The 15,120-nt window shown below is 38.1% G+C and overlaps 1 protein-coding gene across 3 annotated transcripts in view; it reads left to right on the top strand.

Moving 5' to 3' along the window:
* Nucleotides 1-15,120, top strand: part of KLHDC1 (kelch domain containing 1) — a 68,460-nt gene that overhangs the window by 6,958 nt on the left and 46,382 nt on the right. For 2 of the 3 annotated variants that reach the window (XR_004973798.1, XM_036347168.1), the window contains exons 2-4: nucleotides 4,601-4,671; nucleotides 5,217-5,334; nucleotides 5,983-6,101. Coding sequence is in view for 2 of the 3 variants with exons in the window: in XM_036347168.1 (XP_036203061.1) it covers nucleotides 4,601-4,671; nucleotides 5,217-5,334; nucleotides 5,983-6,101 (308 nt within the window). In the remaining variant the exon portion in view is untranslated. Of the gene's footprint in view, nucleotides 1-2,425; nucleotides 4,672-5,216; nucleotides 5,335-5,982; nucleotides 6,102-15,120 lie in introns of those variants that run through there. The other variant, XM_036347180.1, reaches the window with a different exon arrangement.

Consider the following 15,120-nt stretch of genomic DNA (forward strand, 5'->3'; position numbering starts at 1 on the left):
TACTCTGATGTGTCTAGTTATGGATTTGTAGGACTTCGTGTATTTCAAGGATTGATGACTTTCAACAATTTGCTAAACTCTCAGCCTTGTCTCTTCAAATATTGCCTCTTCCTCATTCTGTTACTTCCTAATGTAATTCTGATTAGACTTAATTTTTCTCCATATCTCTCTTTTTTTAAAAAATATATTTTATTGATTTTTTACAGAGAGGAAGGGAGAGAGATAGAGAGCTAGAAACATCGATGAGAGAGAAACATCGATCAGCTGCCTCCTGCACATCTCCTACTGGGGATATGCCCGCAACCGAGGTACATGCCCTTGACCGGAATCGAACCTGGGACCCTTCAGTCCGCAGGCCGACGCTCTATCCACTGAGCCAAACCGGTTTTGGCTTCTCCATGTCTCTTAACTTCTTTTCCATATACTCCATCTCTCTGGGCTATATTTCTAGATAAATCAGTTAAGTAAGTCTCTATTTTAGTGAAACCTTGACAAGAGCAATTTTAGTGGAGTGATGGGCTCCGAAGCCAGATTAATCTGAAGTGATGAGAAAATGCGAGGTGAAACTATGGAAACATCCACCATAGTTAACCGTGGAAGCTTTTCTTTGAAGGGTGCAGAGAAATAGAAGAAAGAGTTATGAGATTTGGTGTTTGTTTGTTTTTAATATATAGAAAATGATATCAAGGCATGTTTATAATGATCTAGTAGAGAAGGAAAACTTGATGATATAGAAAAGAACATAATTTTGTGTTTTTTTTGACACAGATATCCCCCATTGCCTCTTCTTTGCCCACCTCCACCCAGTCCCTGCACCCCCTCCCTCAGACCATTACCACACTGCTGTCGGTGTCCATGGTTTTTTTTTTTTAATAATTTTTATTTCTTAAAGTATTACAAAGAGTATTACATATGTCTCCCCCCACTTGACATTCCCCCGGCCCCTCCCCCCCCTCCCCCGGTGTCTTGTGTCCATTGGTTAATCTTATATGCATGCATATAAGTCCTTCGGTTGATCTCTTAATCCCCCCCCCCAACCCTCCCCAGGCTTCCCACTATAGTTTGACAGTCTCTTCAATGTTGCTCTGCCTCTGCATCTACCCCTGTTCATCAGTCTATACTGGTTCCCATTATCTGTCCAAACCTCACTGGAGCAGTCCCAACCTCACTGGGGCTGTCTCAGCCTCACCGGGGCCGTTTCAACCTCACCGGGGCCATTCCTAACTCACCGGGGCCGTTTCAACCTCACCAGGGCCATGCCGAACTCACCGGGGTCGATTCAACCTCACTGGGGCCGTCTCGACCTCACTGGGGCCGCTTCAACCTCACTGGGGCCGTCCCGACCTCACCGGGGCTGTTTCAACCTCACCGGGGCTGTCCCGACCTCACAAGGGCCGTCCCGACCTCACCGGGGCCGTTTGTGTCCATGGGTTTTGCTCTTTGGCTAATTCTTTCATCCATCCTCCCCATCCCCTCCCCTCTGACCTCTGTCAGTCTGTTCCATGTATCCATGCCTCTAGTTCTATTTTTTCAGTTTATTTTGTTCATTGGATTCCACATATAAGTGAGGTCATATGATATTTGTCTTTCTCTGTCTGGCTTATTTTGCTTAGCATAATAATCTCCAGGTCCATCCATGCTGTGGCAAAGGTAAGAGTTCATTCTTTTTTACAACCACATAGTATCCCATGGTGTAGATGTACCACAGCTTTCCCCCCAACTCCTCCACAGATGAGCACTTGGGCTGTTTCCAAATCGTGGCTATTGTAAATAATGCTGCTATGAACATAGGGGTGCATATATTCTTTCTGATTGGTATTTTGGGATTCTTAGGATATATTCCCAGAAGTATGATCCCCGGGTCAAAAGGAAGTTCCATTTTTAATATTTTGAGGAAACTCCACACTATTTTCCACAGTGGCTGCACCAGTCTGCATTCCCACCAACAGTGCACAAGGAATCCCTTTTCTCCACAAGAAGAGAGAATTTTGTAGCGAAATTTCTGAAAAAGTGAGAAGGAACTAGGTCCAAATTTTTCAATCCTGAACTTCATTTGTGCTTTTGTACCACCCCCTTTAAAAAAAAAAGGGACTTTTCTTTTTAATCAGGCTGAGGTGACTGTGCAATCAGTTTAATAGGTAGTATTCACCTTACCCATTCACTTAATCAACAAATATTCCATTTGCTTTTTATGTGTCAGGCACTGTGCTAGGCTCTAGACCAGCGGTTCTCAACCTGTGGGTTGCAACCCCTTTGGGGGATCGAATGACCCTTTCACAGGGGTCGCCTAAGACCATCAGAAAACATTATAATTACATATTGTTTTTGTGATTAATCACTGTGCTTTAATTATGTTCAATTTGTAACAATGAAAATACATCCTGCATATTAGATATTTACATTACGATTCATAACAGTAGCAAAATTATAGTTATGAAGTAGCAACAAAAATAATTTTATGGTTGGGGGTCACCACAACATGAGGAACTGTATTAAAGGGTCACGGCATTAGGAAGGTTGAGAACCACTGCTCTAGACACTAAATTATAACAACGTAAACATGGTCCATGCACTCATGAAACTTATAGGTTAATGGTGGTGGTGGGGGGTGGGTATGATCTAAATAAAGGACTTTGAAGGGCAAGTATAGGACTGTATGAGAGCATTTAATAGGTCACTTAATCCTTCAACCTTATTCTGGGATAATAGAGAAGGGACATTTAAGCTGCTTTCAAAGAATGAGTTAGTTAGCCAGAAAAATTCCTGGAAGCATTCCAAGAAGAGAGAAGAGCATAATTGAAGCCCTATTGCAGCAGGAATTTGCAGAGGTTCCGGAGTTGACAGAAGACTAGAGCAGAATGAATGAAAGACAAGATGAACTGGATGGACAGCAGGTACCAAATAGAACAGACTCAAGATTTTTAGTCTATCTTGAGAGCACTAGGGAAGTATTAAAGTGACTTAAACAGAGTCGTGACAGAATCCATTTTTGTAATATTTTGGTTATATAGGTATACACACAAAGATACTGGAGCCTGACACTATTAAACTTTAGAATCATACAACTAACTCCCCTTTTTCAAATTATTTGTTTACTTAGCCATTAAGTATGACTTCCTCATTCAGACATAAGTGGAAGTTGCCTTGGAATTAATAAAATGATTTTCTGCTTTGTGTGTGTGTGTGTGTGTGTATGTGTGTGTGTGTGTGTGTGTGTGTGTGTGTGTGTGTGTGTGTGAGAGAGAGAGAGCGAGACCGAGAGCGAGAGAGAGAGAGAGAGAGAGAGAGAGGAGATAGCTGGTAGGTAAGATACTATTTTTAAAATCTAACATAGCAATGAGAATTTACCTAAATCTACTTAGCATGCTAATAATTTATGCATCATGCAGTATTAGAAATTCTTAAACTGCTATCTTATATTTGGTTATTTTTGAATTATTCTAAGAAATGACAGATTTATGTAAGACTTTGTTTCAACCCCTAAGTTTTTTACTTTAATAGAAATGATTGTTACTCTATTCTTATTTCTCTTTTCATCACAAATGTCAGAATGCACTCTTCTGTTTATATTAACAGCTTCTTTAGAGATTATTCAGAGTTATCATTTGGACTAGTTAAATTTATATTGAGCCGTAGATTCTCTATTTAATAGACACCGAGCACTATGCCTCGCACATAGTAGGCACTCAAAAATAAGTTCAGTGAATCAAGGCATCTGATATAGTTACCTTTTTAAAATTTTATTTTTCAATTAGTTATATTCGGTATTATTTTGTATTAGTTTCAGGTGTACAGCATGGTGATGAGATAGTCATATACTTTAAAAGGGTCCCGCGTCCGTTATTTCCAGTTCCCACCAGGCACCATACACAGTTATTACAATATTCCTGACTGTATTCTCTGTGTTCTACTTTACATCCCCATGACTGTTTTGTAACTACCAATGTGTACTTCTTAATCCCTTCAATGTTTTCACCCAATCTCCCAACAATCCCCTCTGGAAACCATTAGTCTCTTCATTGTATCTATGAGTCTTTTTCAATTTTGTTTGTTCATTTATTTTGTTCTTTAGATTCTACATATAAGTGAATCATATGGTATTTGTCCTTCTCTGTCTGACTTATTTAACTTAGCACAGTACCCTCTAGGTTCATCCCTGCTGTCAAAAATGGTAAGATTTCCTTCTTTTTCTTTACAGTGCTCTTAATTGCACCTTATAAAAATGTCCTCCCTTAATCTTTCCCTTCACACACAACATATTGCTCTGTTTGATATTTATTTTCTTCCTGGAAGTTCTACTCTGAATATTATTATTTTGCTGTTTTCCCTTTCTTGAAATCCCTTTTTAAGGTTTAATTGTCCTTGGTCTTTTTCTTGAAATTCATGTACTTTGTATTTTAAACCTTTGTTTGCCAATTTTCTCTTAGAAAATGTATTTTCCTTTTCTCTTTTGATCTAACTCAATTTATATTAAAAATGTTTGAGTCTGTTTATGAGTTTGTGTTTCACAATATTTTAATTGCAGTTTTCCCATCCTGAGGAACTATTGAATTGTTACTATGTATTTAAAAAGCATAATTCATGCATTCTATGTTTTTAGTCTATTGAAGACAATGAAGTATATTTGCCTAATGATGAAATTTGGACCTATGATATTGATAGTGGGTTGTGGTAAGTAATTTTAAATTGCAGAATGTCCAGTCTTTTTAAAATTTAATTTATTGGGGTGTGACATTGGTTAATGAAATCAGATTTCACATGTACAACTCAATAAAACATTATCTGCATACGGTATCATGCACTCACCATATGTATTATGAATGTTTTCATAGACTTAGGGGAATTTAAGACCATACTTAGAACATACTGCACCACTTATTTCTCCCTTTTTTTTCTTTCAATGCTTTATTCTCTCTGGCTATTTCTTTCCTCTGCTCCCTTCCTTTCTCTACTATTTGTCCTTTCCACTCCTCGCAATTCTAAGACTGTCTCTGAAGACTTTGTTCTGCTAATTAATTCCCAATTCTGGTGACACATGTGAAGCTGAAAAAGATTTACAGTGGCTCTTCTTAGAGTCTTTACAGTATTGGCTACCATTCTATTTTAATTGTAATTGTCAGTGACAATTTTCATTTTAAAAAGACTCCTGGAGTTCAAAGGGAATTTTAATTTGCTTTTCTGGAAAGTTTTGAAATTTCATATTATTCTTGCTGCAGGACAATGCACCTCATGGAAGGAGAACTCCCTACCTCCATGTCAGGAAGTTGTGGTGCTTGCATTAATGGAAAGCTGTACGTTTTTGGAGGATATGATGACAAAGGATACAGCAATCGAGTAATATTTTCTTTCAATTCAGGCGTGCAGCAAAATGTGTAATATTTAGTGTACCATTTTACCTCATAAGTTTACAAATATTTTAAGTTTGTTTTTTTATTGATTTCAGAGAGAGGAAGGGAGAGGGAGACATAGAAACATCAGTGATGAGAGAGAATCATTGATTGGCTGCCTCATGTAATCCCCCTACTGGGGATCCAGCCCACAACTCAGGCAATGTGCCCTGACAGGGAATTTAACCGTGACTTCCTGGTTCATAGGTCAACACTCAACCATTGAGCCACACCAGCCAGGATTAAGTTTACATATATTTAAAAAAGATATATATAGAAAATATTGTATTTATGATTATAAGGTTTTAGAGTGAAAATGTAGTGGTTGTGCTTTTCTTCCATATCTTTCTGCTACAGAATTAACTATATACTTAATATCTATATGGCAAGAGAATGCTGGGAAAAGATCTAGTTCAGTATGTTTTATATATCATTTTTGCTTCTAAAACAGTCTCATTTTCATTAACTCCACAGGTAAAATTTTTATCTTTTAAAAAGAAAAAGTAATATTATTAATTTTAGATCATATAATCCTCAGATATGGATTCAGTTTTCAAATGCCCTGTCTATTAATGATATTCTCCTCTTTTAAAAGCTTTATTTTGTTAATTTGCGAACCAGAGATGGAACCTATGTTTGGGAAAAAATCACCAACTTTGAAGGAAAACCACCCACACCACGTGATAAACTTTCTTGCTGGGTATATAAAGACAGGTAATGCACAAATCACCTCATTAACTACATTTACGTAAGGATGATCGGATAACTTGTGGCCAAAATAGGGAAAACTTGGGAGTCTGAATTTTTTTCATCATATAATTACAAAGTTTTTTTTAATGTTAATGGTAACAGCCGTTTTAAACCCTGCAAGAGCTAAGTAATAAAAATAAACATGTGGGAGCAACAATTTGTTTTCTAAAAAGAAACATTTAATTAAAATTCTGAATAGTTCACGTGGTTCAAAACCATATTGAAAATATTACAGTGAAAGCTTTGACTCCCACTCCTGATCCCCCATGCACAAATAGCTACTTCTATTAATATCTTTTGTATTGTTATGACAGTGGTTCCCAAAATTGTCTGCCATTCTAATCACCTGGAGTCTTAAAAATTCCAAAGCCCAGGTGATACCCTAGACCAGCGGTTCTCAACCTGTGGGTCGCGTCCCCTTTGGGGGTCGAACGACCCTTTCACAGGGGTCACCTAAGACCATCGGAAAACACATATATAATTACATATTGTTTTTGTGATTAATCACTATGCTTTAATTATGTTCAATTTGTAACAAAATACATCCTGCATATCAGATATTTACATTACGATTCAGTAGCAAAATTATAGTTATGAAGTAGCAACAAAAATAATTTTATTGTTGGGGGTCACCACAACATGAGGAACTGTATTAAAGGGTCGTGTTTTTAGGAAGGTTGAGAAACACTGCCCTAGACAAATTAGATTGCAGTCCCTGGGAGTATGTTTTCGAACCTCCTCAGGTGATTGCAAGATGCAGACAAGTTTGGAAACCAGGAAACCACTGCCATCAGTGTTACTTTATGCAAATAGAAGCAAATATGTATGTATGTATGTATGTATTGGTCTTTTTTTCCCTTCTCCTTACATAAATATCTGTGTACACTGTTCTGTACCCTGCTACCTTTTTTAGTTAACAGTATAGACCTGATTGATGATCTTTCATCTTTCTGAAACCCTAGTTAGAAAGTTGGTTCTTGATGTTTTTTTTCTTTTTGCAGCTGCATAGATTCTCCTCTGTGAATATAAATACCATTGTTTATTTAACCTTTACCCTGTTGATTGTTTCAACTCCTTTCTACAAACTATGCTTTAATGAATCTGTATGTGTGTGTGTGTGTGTGTGTGTGTGTGTGTGTGTGTGTGTACATATCAGATAGATCTATTGAATAAAATTCCAGAATTAGATGGTTGGGTCAAAAGGTAATGTATTTGTAATTTTGTAGATGTTTAATTTGCTAAGGCTGCTGTAACAAAGTACCACAAACCCAGTGGCTTAAACAGAAATATACTGTCTCACAGTTCTGGAGGCTAGAAGTCTGAGATCTGCTGAGATGTCAGCACAGTGACATTGATTAAAAAGGTAGATTTCTATGATATAATACCTGTATGTCACACTGTGTACCCACCACCCAAGTCATATCTTCTTCCATCACCATATATTCGGCTTCCTTTACCTCCTACCTCCAACCCCTTCAATCATGTGGTTTTTATACTCCATTTTATGTGATGTATCACATTTATTGATTTGCGGATTTTGAACCAACCTTGCATCCCCGGCATAAAACCCACTTAATAGTGGTGTATGATCTGTTTAATATATTGCTGGATCTGGTTTGCTAATATTTTGTTGAAGATTTTAGCATTTATGTTCATCAGGGATGTTGGTCTATAATATCTTTTTCTTTATAGTGTCTTTATCTCACTTTAGAATTAGGATAATGCTGGCCTTGGAAAATGAGTGTGGGTGTCTTTCCTCCTCTTGAATTGTTGGAATAGTTTGAGAAGGATGGACACTAGTTCTTTGAATGTTTGGTAAAATCCACTTGTGAAGCCATCTGGTCCAGGACTTTTATTTGTTGGGAGCTTCTTAAAAATTATTATTTCACTAGTTGTACTCTGTCTATTCAGATTCTCTAATTCTTCCTGATTCAGTTTTGGAAGATTATATGTTTCTAGGAATTGATCCTTTCTCCCTGATTGTCCAATTTGTTGGCATATAGTTCTTCAGTTCTTCATAACATTTTCTTAATAATCCTTTGCATGTCTTTGATATCAGTTGTTGCTTCTTCTCTTTTATTTCTGATTTTATTTATTTAGGTCCTCTCTCCTTTTTTATTATTATTAATTAAATCTTTATTGTTCAGATTATTACATTTGTTCCTCTTTTTTCCCCCCATAACTCCCCTCCACCCAGTTGTCACCCCACCCTCCTCCCTCACTCCCCACCCACTGTCCTCATCCATAGGTGCACGATTTTTGTCCAGTCTCTTCCCGCATCCCCCTCACCCCTTCCCCCCACAAGAATAGCCAGTCCACTCCCTTTCTATGCCCCTGATTCTATTATAATCACCAGTTCATTCTGTTCATCAGATTATTCACTTGATTTTCAGATTCACTTGTTGATAGATGTGTATTTGTTGTTCATAATTTGTATCTTTACCTTTTTCTTCTTCTTCCTCTTCTTTTTTTTTTTTTTTTTTTTTTTTTTTTTTTTTTTGCTTAAAGTATTACAAAGGGTATTACATATGTGTCCATTTTATCCCCCCGCCCTAGACAGTCCCCTAGCCTCCCCTATCCCCCCATGTCTTATGTCCACTGGTTATACTTCTATGCATGCATACAAGTCCTTTAGTTGATCTCTTACCCCCCTACCTCCTGCCCCGCAACCCTCCCCGGCCTTCCTGCTGCAGTTTGACAATCTGTTTGAGGCAGCTCTGCCTCTGTATCTATTATTGTTCAAAAGTTTATAATGGTCTCTATTATCCATGAATGAGTGAGATCATGTGGTATTTTTCCTTCATTGACTGGCTTATTTCACTTAGCATAATGCTCTCCAGTTCCATCCATGACGTTGCAAATGGTAAGAGTTCCTTCCTTTTTAGAGCAGCATAGTATTCCATCGTGTAGATGTACCACAGTTTTCTAATCCATTCATCTACTGATGGGCACTTAGGCTGTTTCCAGATCTTAGCTATGGTGAATTGTGCTGCTATGAACATAGGGGTGCATATATCCTTTCTGATTGGTGTTTCTGGTTTCTTGGGATATATTCCTAGAAGTGGGATCACAGGGTCAAATGGGAGTTCCATTTTCAGTTTTTTAAGGAAACTCCATACTGTCTTCCATAGTGGCTGCACCAGTCTGCATTCCCACCAGCAGTGCACAAGTGTTCCTTTTTCTCCACATCCTCTCCAGCACTTGTCGTTTGTTGATTTGTTGATGATAGCCAGTCTGACAGGTGTGAGATGGTACCTCATTGTTGTTTTGATTTGCATCTCTCGGATGATTAGTGACTTTGAGCATGTTTTCATATGTCTCTTGGCTTTCTGAATGTCCTCTTTTGAAAGGTGTCTATTTAGGTCCTTTGCCCATTTTTTGATTGGATTGTTTATCTTCCTTTTGTTAAGTTGTATGAGTTCCCTATAAATTTTGGAGATTAGGCCCTTATCGGATATGACATTGGCAAATATGTTTTCCCACACAGTGGGTTTTCTCGTTGTTTTGTTGATGGTTTCTTTTGCTGTGCAGAAGCTTTTTATTTTGATGTAGTCCCATTTGTTCATTTTCTCTTTAGTTTCAAGTGCCCTAGGAGCTGTATCAGTGAAGAAATTGCTTCGGCATATGTCTGAGATTTTGTTGCCTTTGGATTCCTCTAGAATTTTTATGGTTTCCTGTCGTACATATAAGTCCTTTATCCATTTTGAGTTTATTTTTGTGTATGGTGTAAGTTGGTGGTCTAGTTTCATTTTCTTGCATATATCTGTCCAATTTTCCCAGCACCATTTATTGAAGAGACTATCTTGGCTCCATTGTATGTTCTTGCCTCCTTTGTCAAATATTAATTGAGCATATTGGTTCGGGCCGATTTCTGGGCTCTCTATTCTATTCCATTGATCTATATGCCTACTCTTGTGCCAGTACCAGGCAGTTTTGAGAACAGTGGCTTTGTAATACATCTTGATATCTGGTATTGAGATCCCACCTACTTTGGTCTTTTTCAGGATTGCTGCAGCTATTCGAGGTCTTTTTTTATTCCAGATGAATTTTTGGAGAGTTCGTTCTAGATCTCTGAAGTATGCCGTTGGTATTTTAATGGGAAGTGCGTTGAATTTATAGATTGCTTTGGGTAGTATGGACATTTTAATGATGTTGATTCTACCAATCCATGAACACGGTATGTTCTTCCATCTGTTTATGTCTTCCTCTCTATCTTTTTTCAACGTCCTGTAGTTTTCTGAGTAGAGGTCTTTTACCTCTTTAGTTAAGTTTATTCCTAGGTAGCTTAATTTTTTTGGTGCGATGGTAAACGGGATTGTTTTTATAATCTCTCTTTCTGAAAGTTCACTATTGGTGTATAGAAATGCCTCGGATTTCTTGGGGTTAATTTTGTATCCTGCTACATTGCCAAATTCATGTATTAAGTCCAGTAGCTTTTTGATGGAGTCTCTAGGGTTTTGTATGTATAATATCATGTCGTCTGCAAATAAGGACAGTTTTACTTCCTCTTTTCCAATTTGGATGCCTTTTATTTCTTCTTCTTGCCGAATTGCAATGGCTAACACTTCCAGTACTATGTTGAACAGGAGTGGTGAGAGGGGGCATCCCTGTCTTGTTCCTGTTCTTAGGGGAAATGGTGTTAGTTTTTGTCCATTGAGTATGATGTTGGCTGTGGGCCTGTCATATATGGCTTTTATTATGTTGAGGTATGATCCTTCTACTCCCACCTTGCTGAGAGCTTTTATCAAAAATGGGTGTTGAATTTTGTCAAATGCTTTTTCTGCATCAATTGATATGACCATGTGGTTTTTTTCTTTCAATTTGTTTATGTGATGTATCACGTTTATTGATTTGCGGATATTGTACCATCCTTGCATCCCTGGGATAAATCCTACTTGGTCATGGTGTATGATCTTTCTGATGTACTGCTGGATCCGATTTGCTAAGATTTTGTTGAGGATTTTGGCATCTATGTTCATGAGGGATATTGGCCTGTAATTCTCTTTCATTGTGTTGTCTTTACCTGGTTTTGGTATTAGGGTGATGCTGGCTTCATAGAATGAGCTTGGAAGTGTTCCTTCCTCTTGAATTTTTTGTAGTAGTCTGAGGAGGATAGGTTTTAGTTCTTCCTTGAATGTTTGGTAAAACTCCCCTGTGAAGCCGTCTGGTCCTGGGCTTTTGTTTGCTGGAAGCTTTTTGATGACTGCTTCAATTTCTTCCATAGTTATTGGCCTGTTGAGATTTTTAGATTCTTCCTGATTGAGTTTTGGAATGTTGTATTTTTCTAGGAATTTGTCCATTTCCTCCAGGTTGTCTAGTTTGTTGGAGTAGAGCTGTCCATAGTATTTTTTAACAATCATTTGTATTTCTGTGGGGTCTGTTGTTATTTCGCCTCTATCGTTTCTGATTTTGTTTATTTGGGTCCTCTCTCTTTGCTTCTTGGTGAGTCTGGCTAGAGGTTTGTCAATCTTGTTTATCCTTTCAAAGAACCAGCTCTTGGTTTCATTGATTTTCTGTATTGTTTTTTTGGTCTCTATGTCATTTATTTCTGCTCTAATCTTTATTATCTCCTTCCTTCTGCTCACTCTGGGGTTTTCTTGTTGCTCTCTTTCTAATTCTTTGAGTTGTAGAGTTAGATGATTTACTACCATTTTTTCTTGTTTTTTGAGATAGGCCTGTAGAGCTATAAACTTCCCTCTCAGGACTGCTTTCATTGTGTCCCATAGGTTTTGGATTGTTGTGTTTTCATTGTCATTAGTTTCCAGGATGTTTCGAATTTCTTCTTTGATTTCATTGGTAACCCAATCAATATTTAATAGCATGCTATTCAGCTTCCAGGTGTTTGAGTATTTTGGGTTGTTTTTATTGTAGTTTATTTCTAATATTATGCCATCGTGGTCTGCGAAGACGCTTTTTATGATTTCAATTTTCTTGAATTTGGGGATACTTTGCTTGTGACCCAATATATGGTCTATTTTTGAATATGTCCTATGAGCATTTGAGTAGAATGTATATTCCCTGGCTTTCGGGTGAAGTGTTCTGAAGATGTCTATTAAGTCCATCTGATCTAGTGAGTCATTTAGGATTGCTGTATCTTTGCTGATTATTTGTCTAGAGGACTTATCCAGTGCTGTCAGTGGTGTATTAAAGTCCCCTACTATGATTGTATTGTTGTCGATGTCTCCTTTGATATCTTCCAGGAGTTTTTTTATGAATTTGGGTGCTCCTGCATTGGGTGCATATATGTTTACCAGGATTATATCTTCTTGTTGTATTGATCCCTTTAGTATTATGAAGTGGCCTTCCTTATCTCTTGTTATGGCCTTCACTTTGAGGTCTATTTTGTCCGATATAAGTATTGCTACCCCAGCTTTCTTTTCCTTTCCATTTGCCTGAAAGATATTTTTCCATCCTTTCACTTTCAGTCTGTGTGAGTCCCTTCTAATGAGGTGGGTTTCTTGTAGACAGCAGATGTATGGGTCATGTTTTTTTATCCATTCAGCCACTCGATGTCTTTTGTTTGGAGCATTTAGTCCGTTTACGTTTAAAGTTATTATTGAAAGGTAGTTGTTTGTAGGCATTTCTGTTTTTGTGTGGCTGTTTTCTTTCTGAGCTTTTTATTTCTTATTTTTATACCAGTCCCTTTAGCATTCCTTGCATTGCTGGCTTGGTGGTGATAAACTCCCTTAGCCTTTTTTTGTCTGTGAAGCTTCTTATTTCCCCTTCAAGTTTGAATGATAACCTTGCTGGATAGAGTATTCTTGGATTCAGTCCTTTGCTTTGCATCACTTTGTAAATTTCCGTCCATTCTTTTCTGGCCTGATGTGTTTCTGTTGAGAAATCATTTGACAATCTAATGGGAGATCCCTTGTATGTAACTTTCCGTCTCTCTCTTGCAGCCTGTAAGATTCTCTCTTTGTCCTGGACATTTGCCATGGTAATTATGATGTGTCTTGGTGTGGGTCTTTTTGGGTTCACCTTGTTTGGGACTCTCTGGGCTTGTGTGACTTTTTTCTTCCCCACCTCAGGGAAGTTTTCTGATATTATTTCTTCTAATAGGTTTTCTAATCCTTGTTCATCCTTCTGTTGTTCTGGTACCCCTATTATTCGTATGTTGTTTCGTTTCATGTTGTCCCAAAGCTCCCTTAGGCTCTCCTCCTGTCTTTTCATTTTTTTCTCCAATTGCAGTACATTTTGGGTGTGTTTTGCTTCCTTGTCTTCTAAATCACTAATTCGGTCCTCCGCTTCTCCTAGTCTACTGTTGATACTTTCAATGGAGTTTTTCATTGCAGCTATATCGCTCTTCATATCTTCTTGGGTCTTACTTAAGTTGTTGATTTTTTCATCTGTTTCTTCTAGCTTCTTCCATATGTTATCGATTTTTTCATCTGTTTCTTCTAGCTTCTTCCATATGTTATCAATTTTTTCATCTGTTTCTTCTTGCTTCTTGCTGAGGTTGTCGATTTTTTCCTCCATCCGGTTTATGCACTCTAGGACCCTTATTCTGAATTCTTTTTCTGTCATGTTGCATGCCTCTGTATTACTTAGCTGCTTTTCTGGAGAGTCCTCCTTCTCTTTCCTTTGGGGGTTTCTTTGTCTACCCATGTTTGATCTCACTGACATATCTAGACGTTGAGTCGTTCAGTGGCTGCTCCCTTGGTGGCAGTGACTCCTTGGTCTGCGGTTCCTCTTCGGGCGGTTGCGGTAGCAGCTGCTCTTCAGTTGGCAGCAACTCCTCTGGTGGGTGCTGTTCACAGCTGTGGTGGCTCTTCTGGCTGGTGGGGTGAGGTTTCACGTACAGCTGCTGTTCCTCAGCAGAGGGTGTGGTGCTCAGGAGGTTGCTGTTGCTTGGATCTGCTGTGTTGATTTAAAGGCACAAAATACAACACAACAAGGCACCACGTACCAGGCACTATACACAAATATATTCACGATATTAATAACCCCAAATAAAGGTGACCACCTGAATTAAGAGAATTAGGGGATAAGGAAGAAGGAAGAGAAAAAGAGAAAAGAGAAAAAAGAAAAGAAAATTAGGGACCAAAAAAAGGAGTGCAAAAATGAAAGTGGGAAAAAGGAGGGGGGAAAGTAAAAGCGAGAAAAGAAAGGAAAAGAAAAAAAAAGAGCGAAAAGAGAGAATGAAGTGGAAGAGGGGAAGAGACTTTTTATATGAGGAGAATGCTCCTATAGAACAGCCATTAATCCCAACAAATTCCAGCAACAGCTCCCTGGAGATAAATGCAAACTAGAAACAACCAATAATATAACGATGAAAATAGAATGGAGAACACTAATCCCAAAATAAAATAAAGAGAAAATAAAATGGCACTTTAAAAAAAATGGTAAAATGGTAGCAGTAATAATACTGGTTAAAAATAAGAAGGTAGTAATTAAAAGGGTAAAATCAGGTGATGGAAAAAAGAAAAAAAAAAAAAATAATAAGAGGAAAAGAAAAAAAAAGAAAAAAAAAAGAAAAAAAATTGGTTTCTTAGTTAAAAGGTGAAAAAAGAAAAAAAAAAAATATTGCAGTAGTGAAGGTCCTTCGGTTCTTCTATTCTTCAGTGTGGCTCGCCTTAGACCTGCCCGGTATTCAGGAGAGTGTTGAGTTTCCTGCGATACACTGTTCCTCTGTGTTGTAAACCACAGTCCTTATTTTAAAGCAAGCCGCATTTGTTTCCCATACTGCCTTATTTTGTGTTTAGCAAAGAGTCAGTTTGTGGGTCAGCCTCTGGGTGGCAGTGTTCTGGGGTTGGCCTCTGAGGCTACAGGGCCTCTCTGTCCAGTGGAAGTTCACTGCCCAGAGCTGGCTGCGTAAGAGTTACCAGTGCTGTGTTGTTGCTGGGATTGAAAATCCCTCTATAGGCCAGACCCTGTTAACTCCCAGGGACTGATCAGGTTATTTTAATCCTTGATCTCCTACAGGGTGGAATCTGGGTGTGGCTGTGCTCCTTGCCTGGGGGCTGGGGGGAGGAGTCTCACTCTC

The sequence above is a fragment of the Myotis myotis genome, unplaced genomic scaffold (assembly GCF_014108235.1).
Source record: "Myotis myotis isolate mMyoMyo1 unplaced genomic scaffold, mMyoMyo1.p scaffold_m19_p_1, whole genome shotgun sequence".
NCBI lineage: Eukaryota > Metazoa > Chordata > Mammalia > Chiroptera > Vespertilionidae > Myotis > Myotis myotis.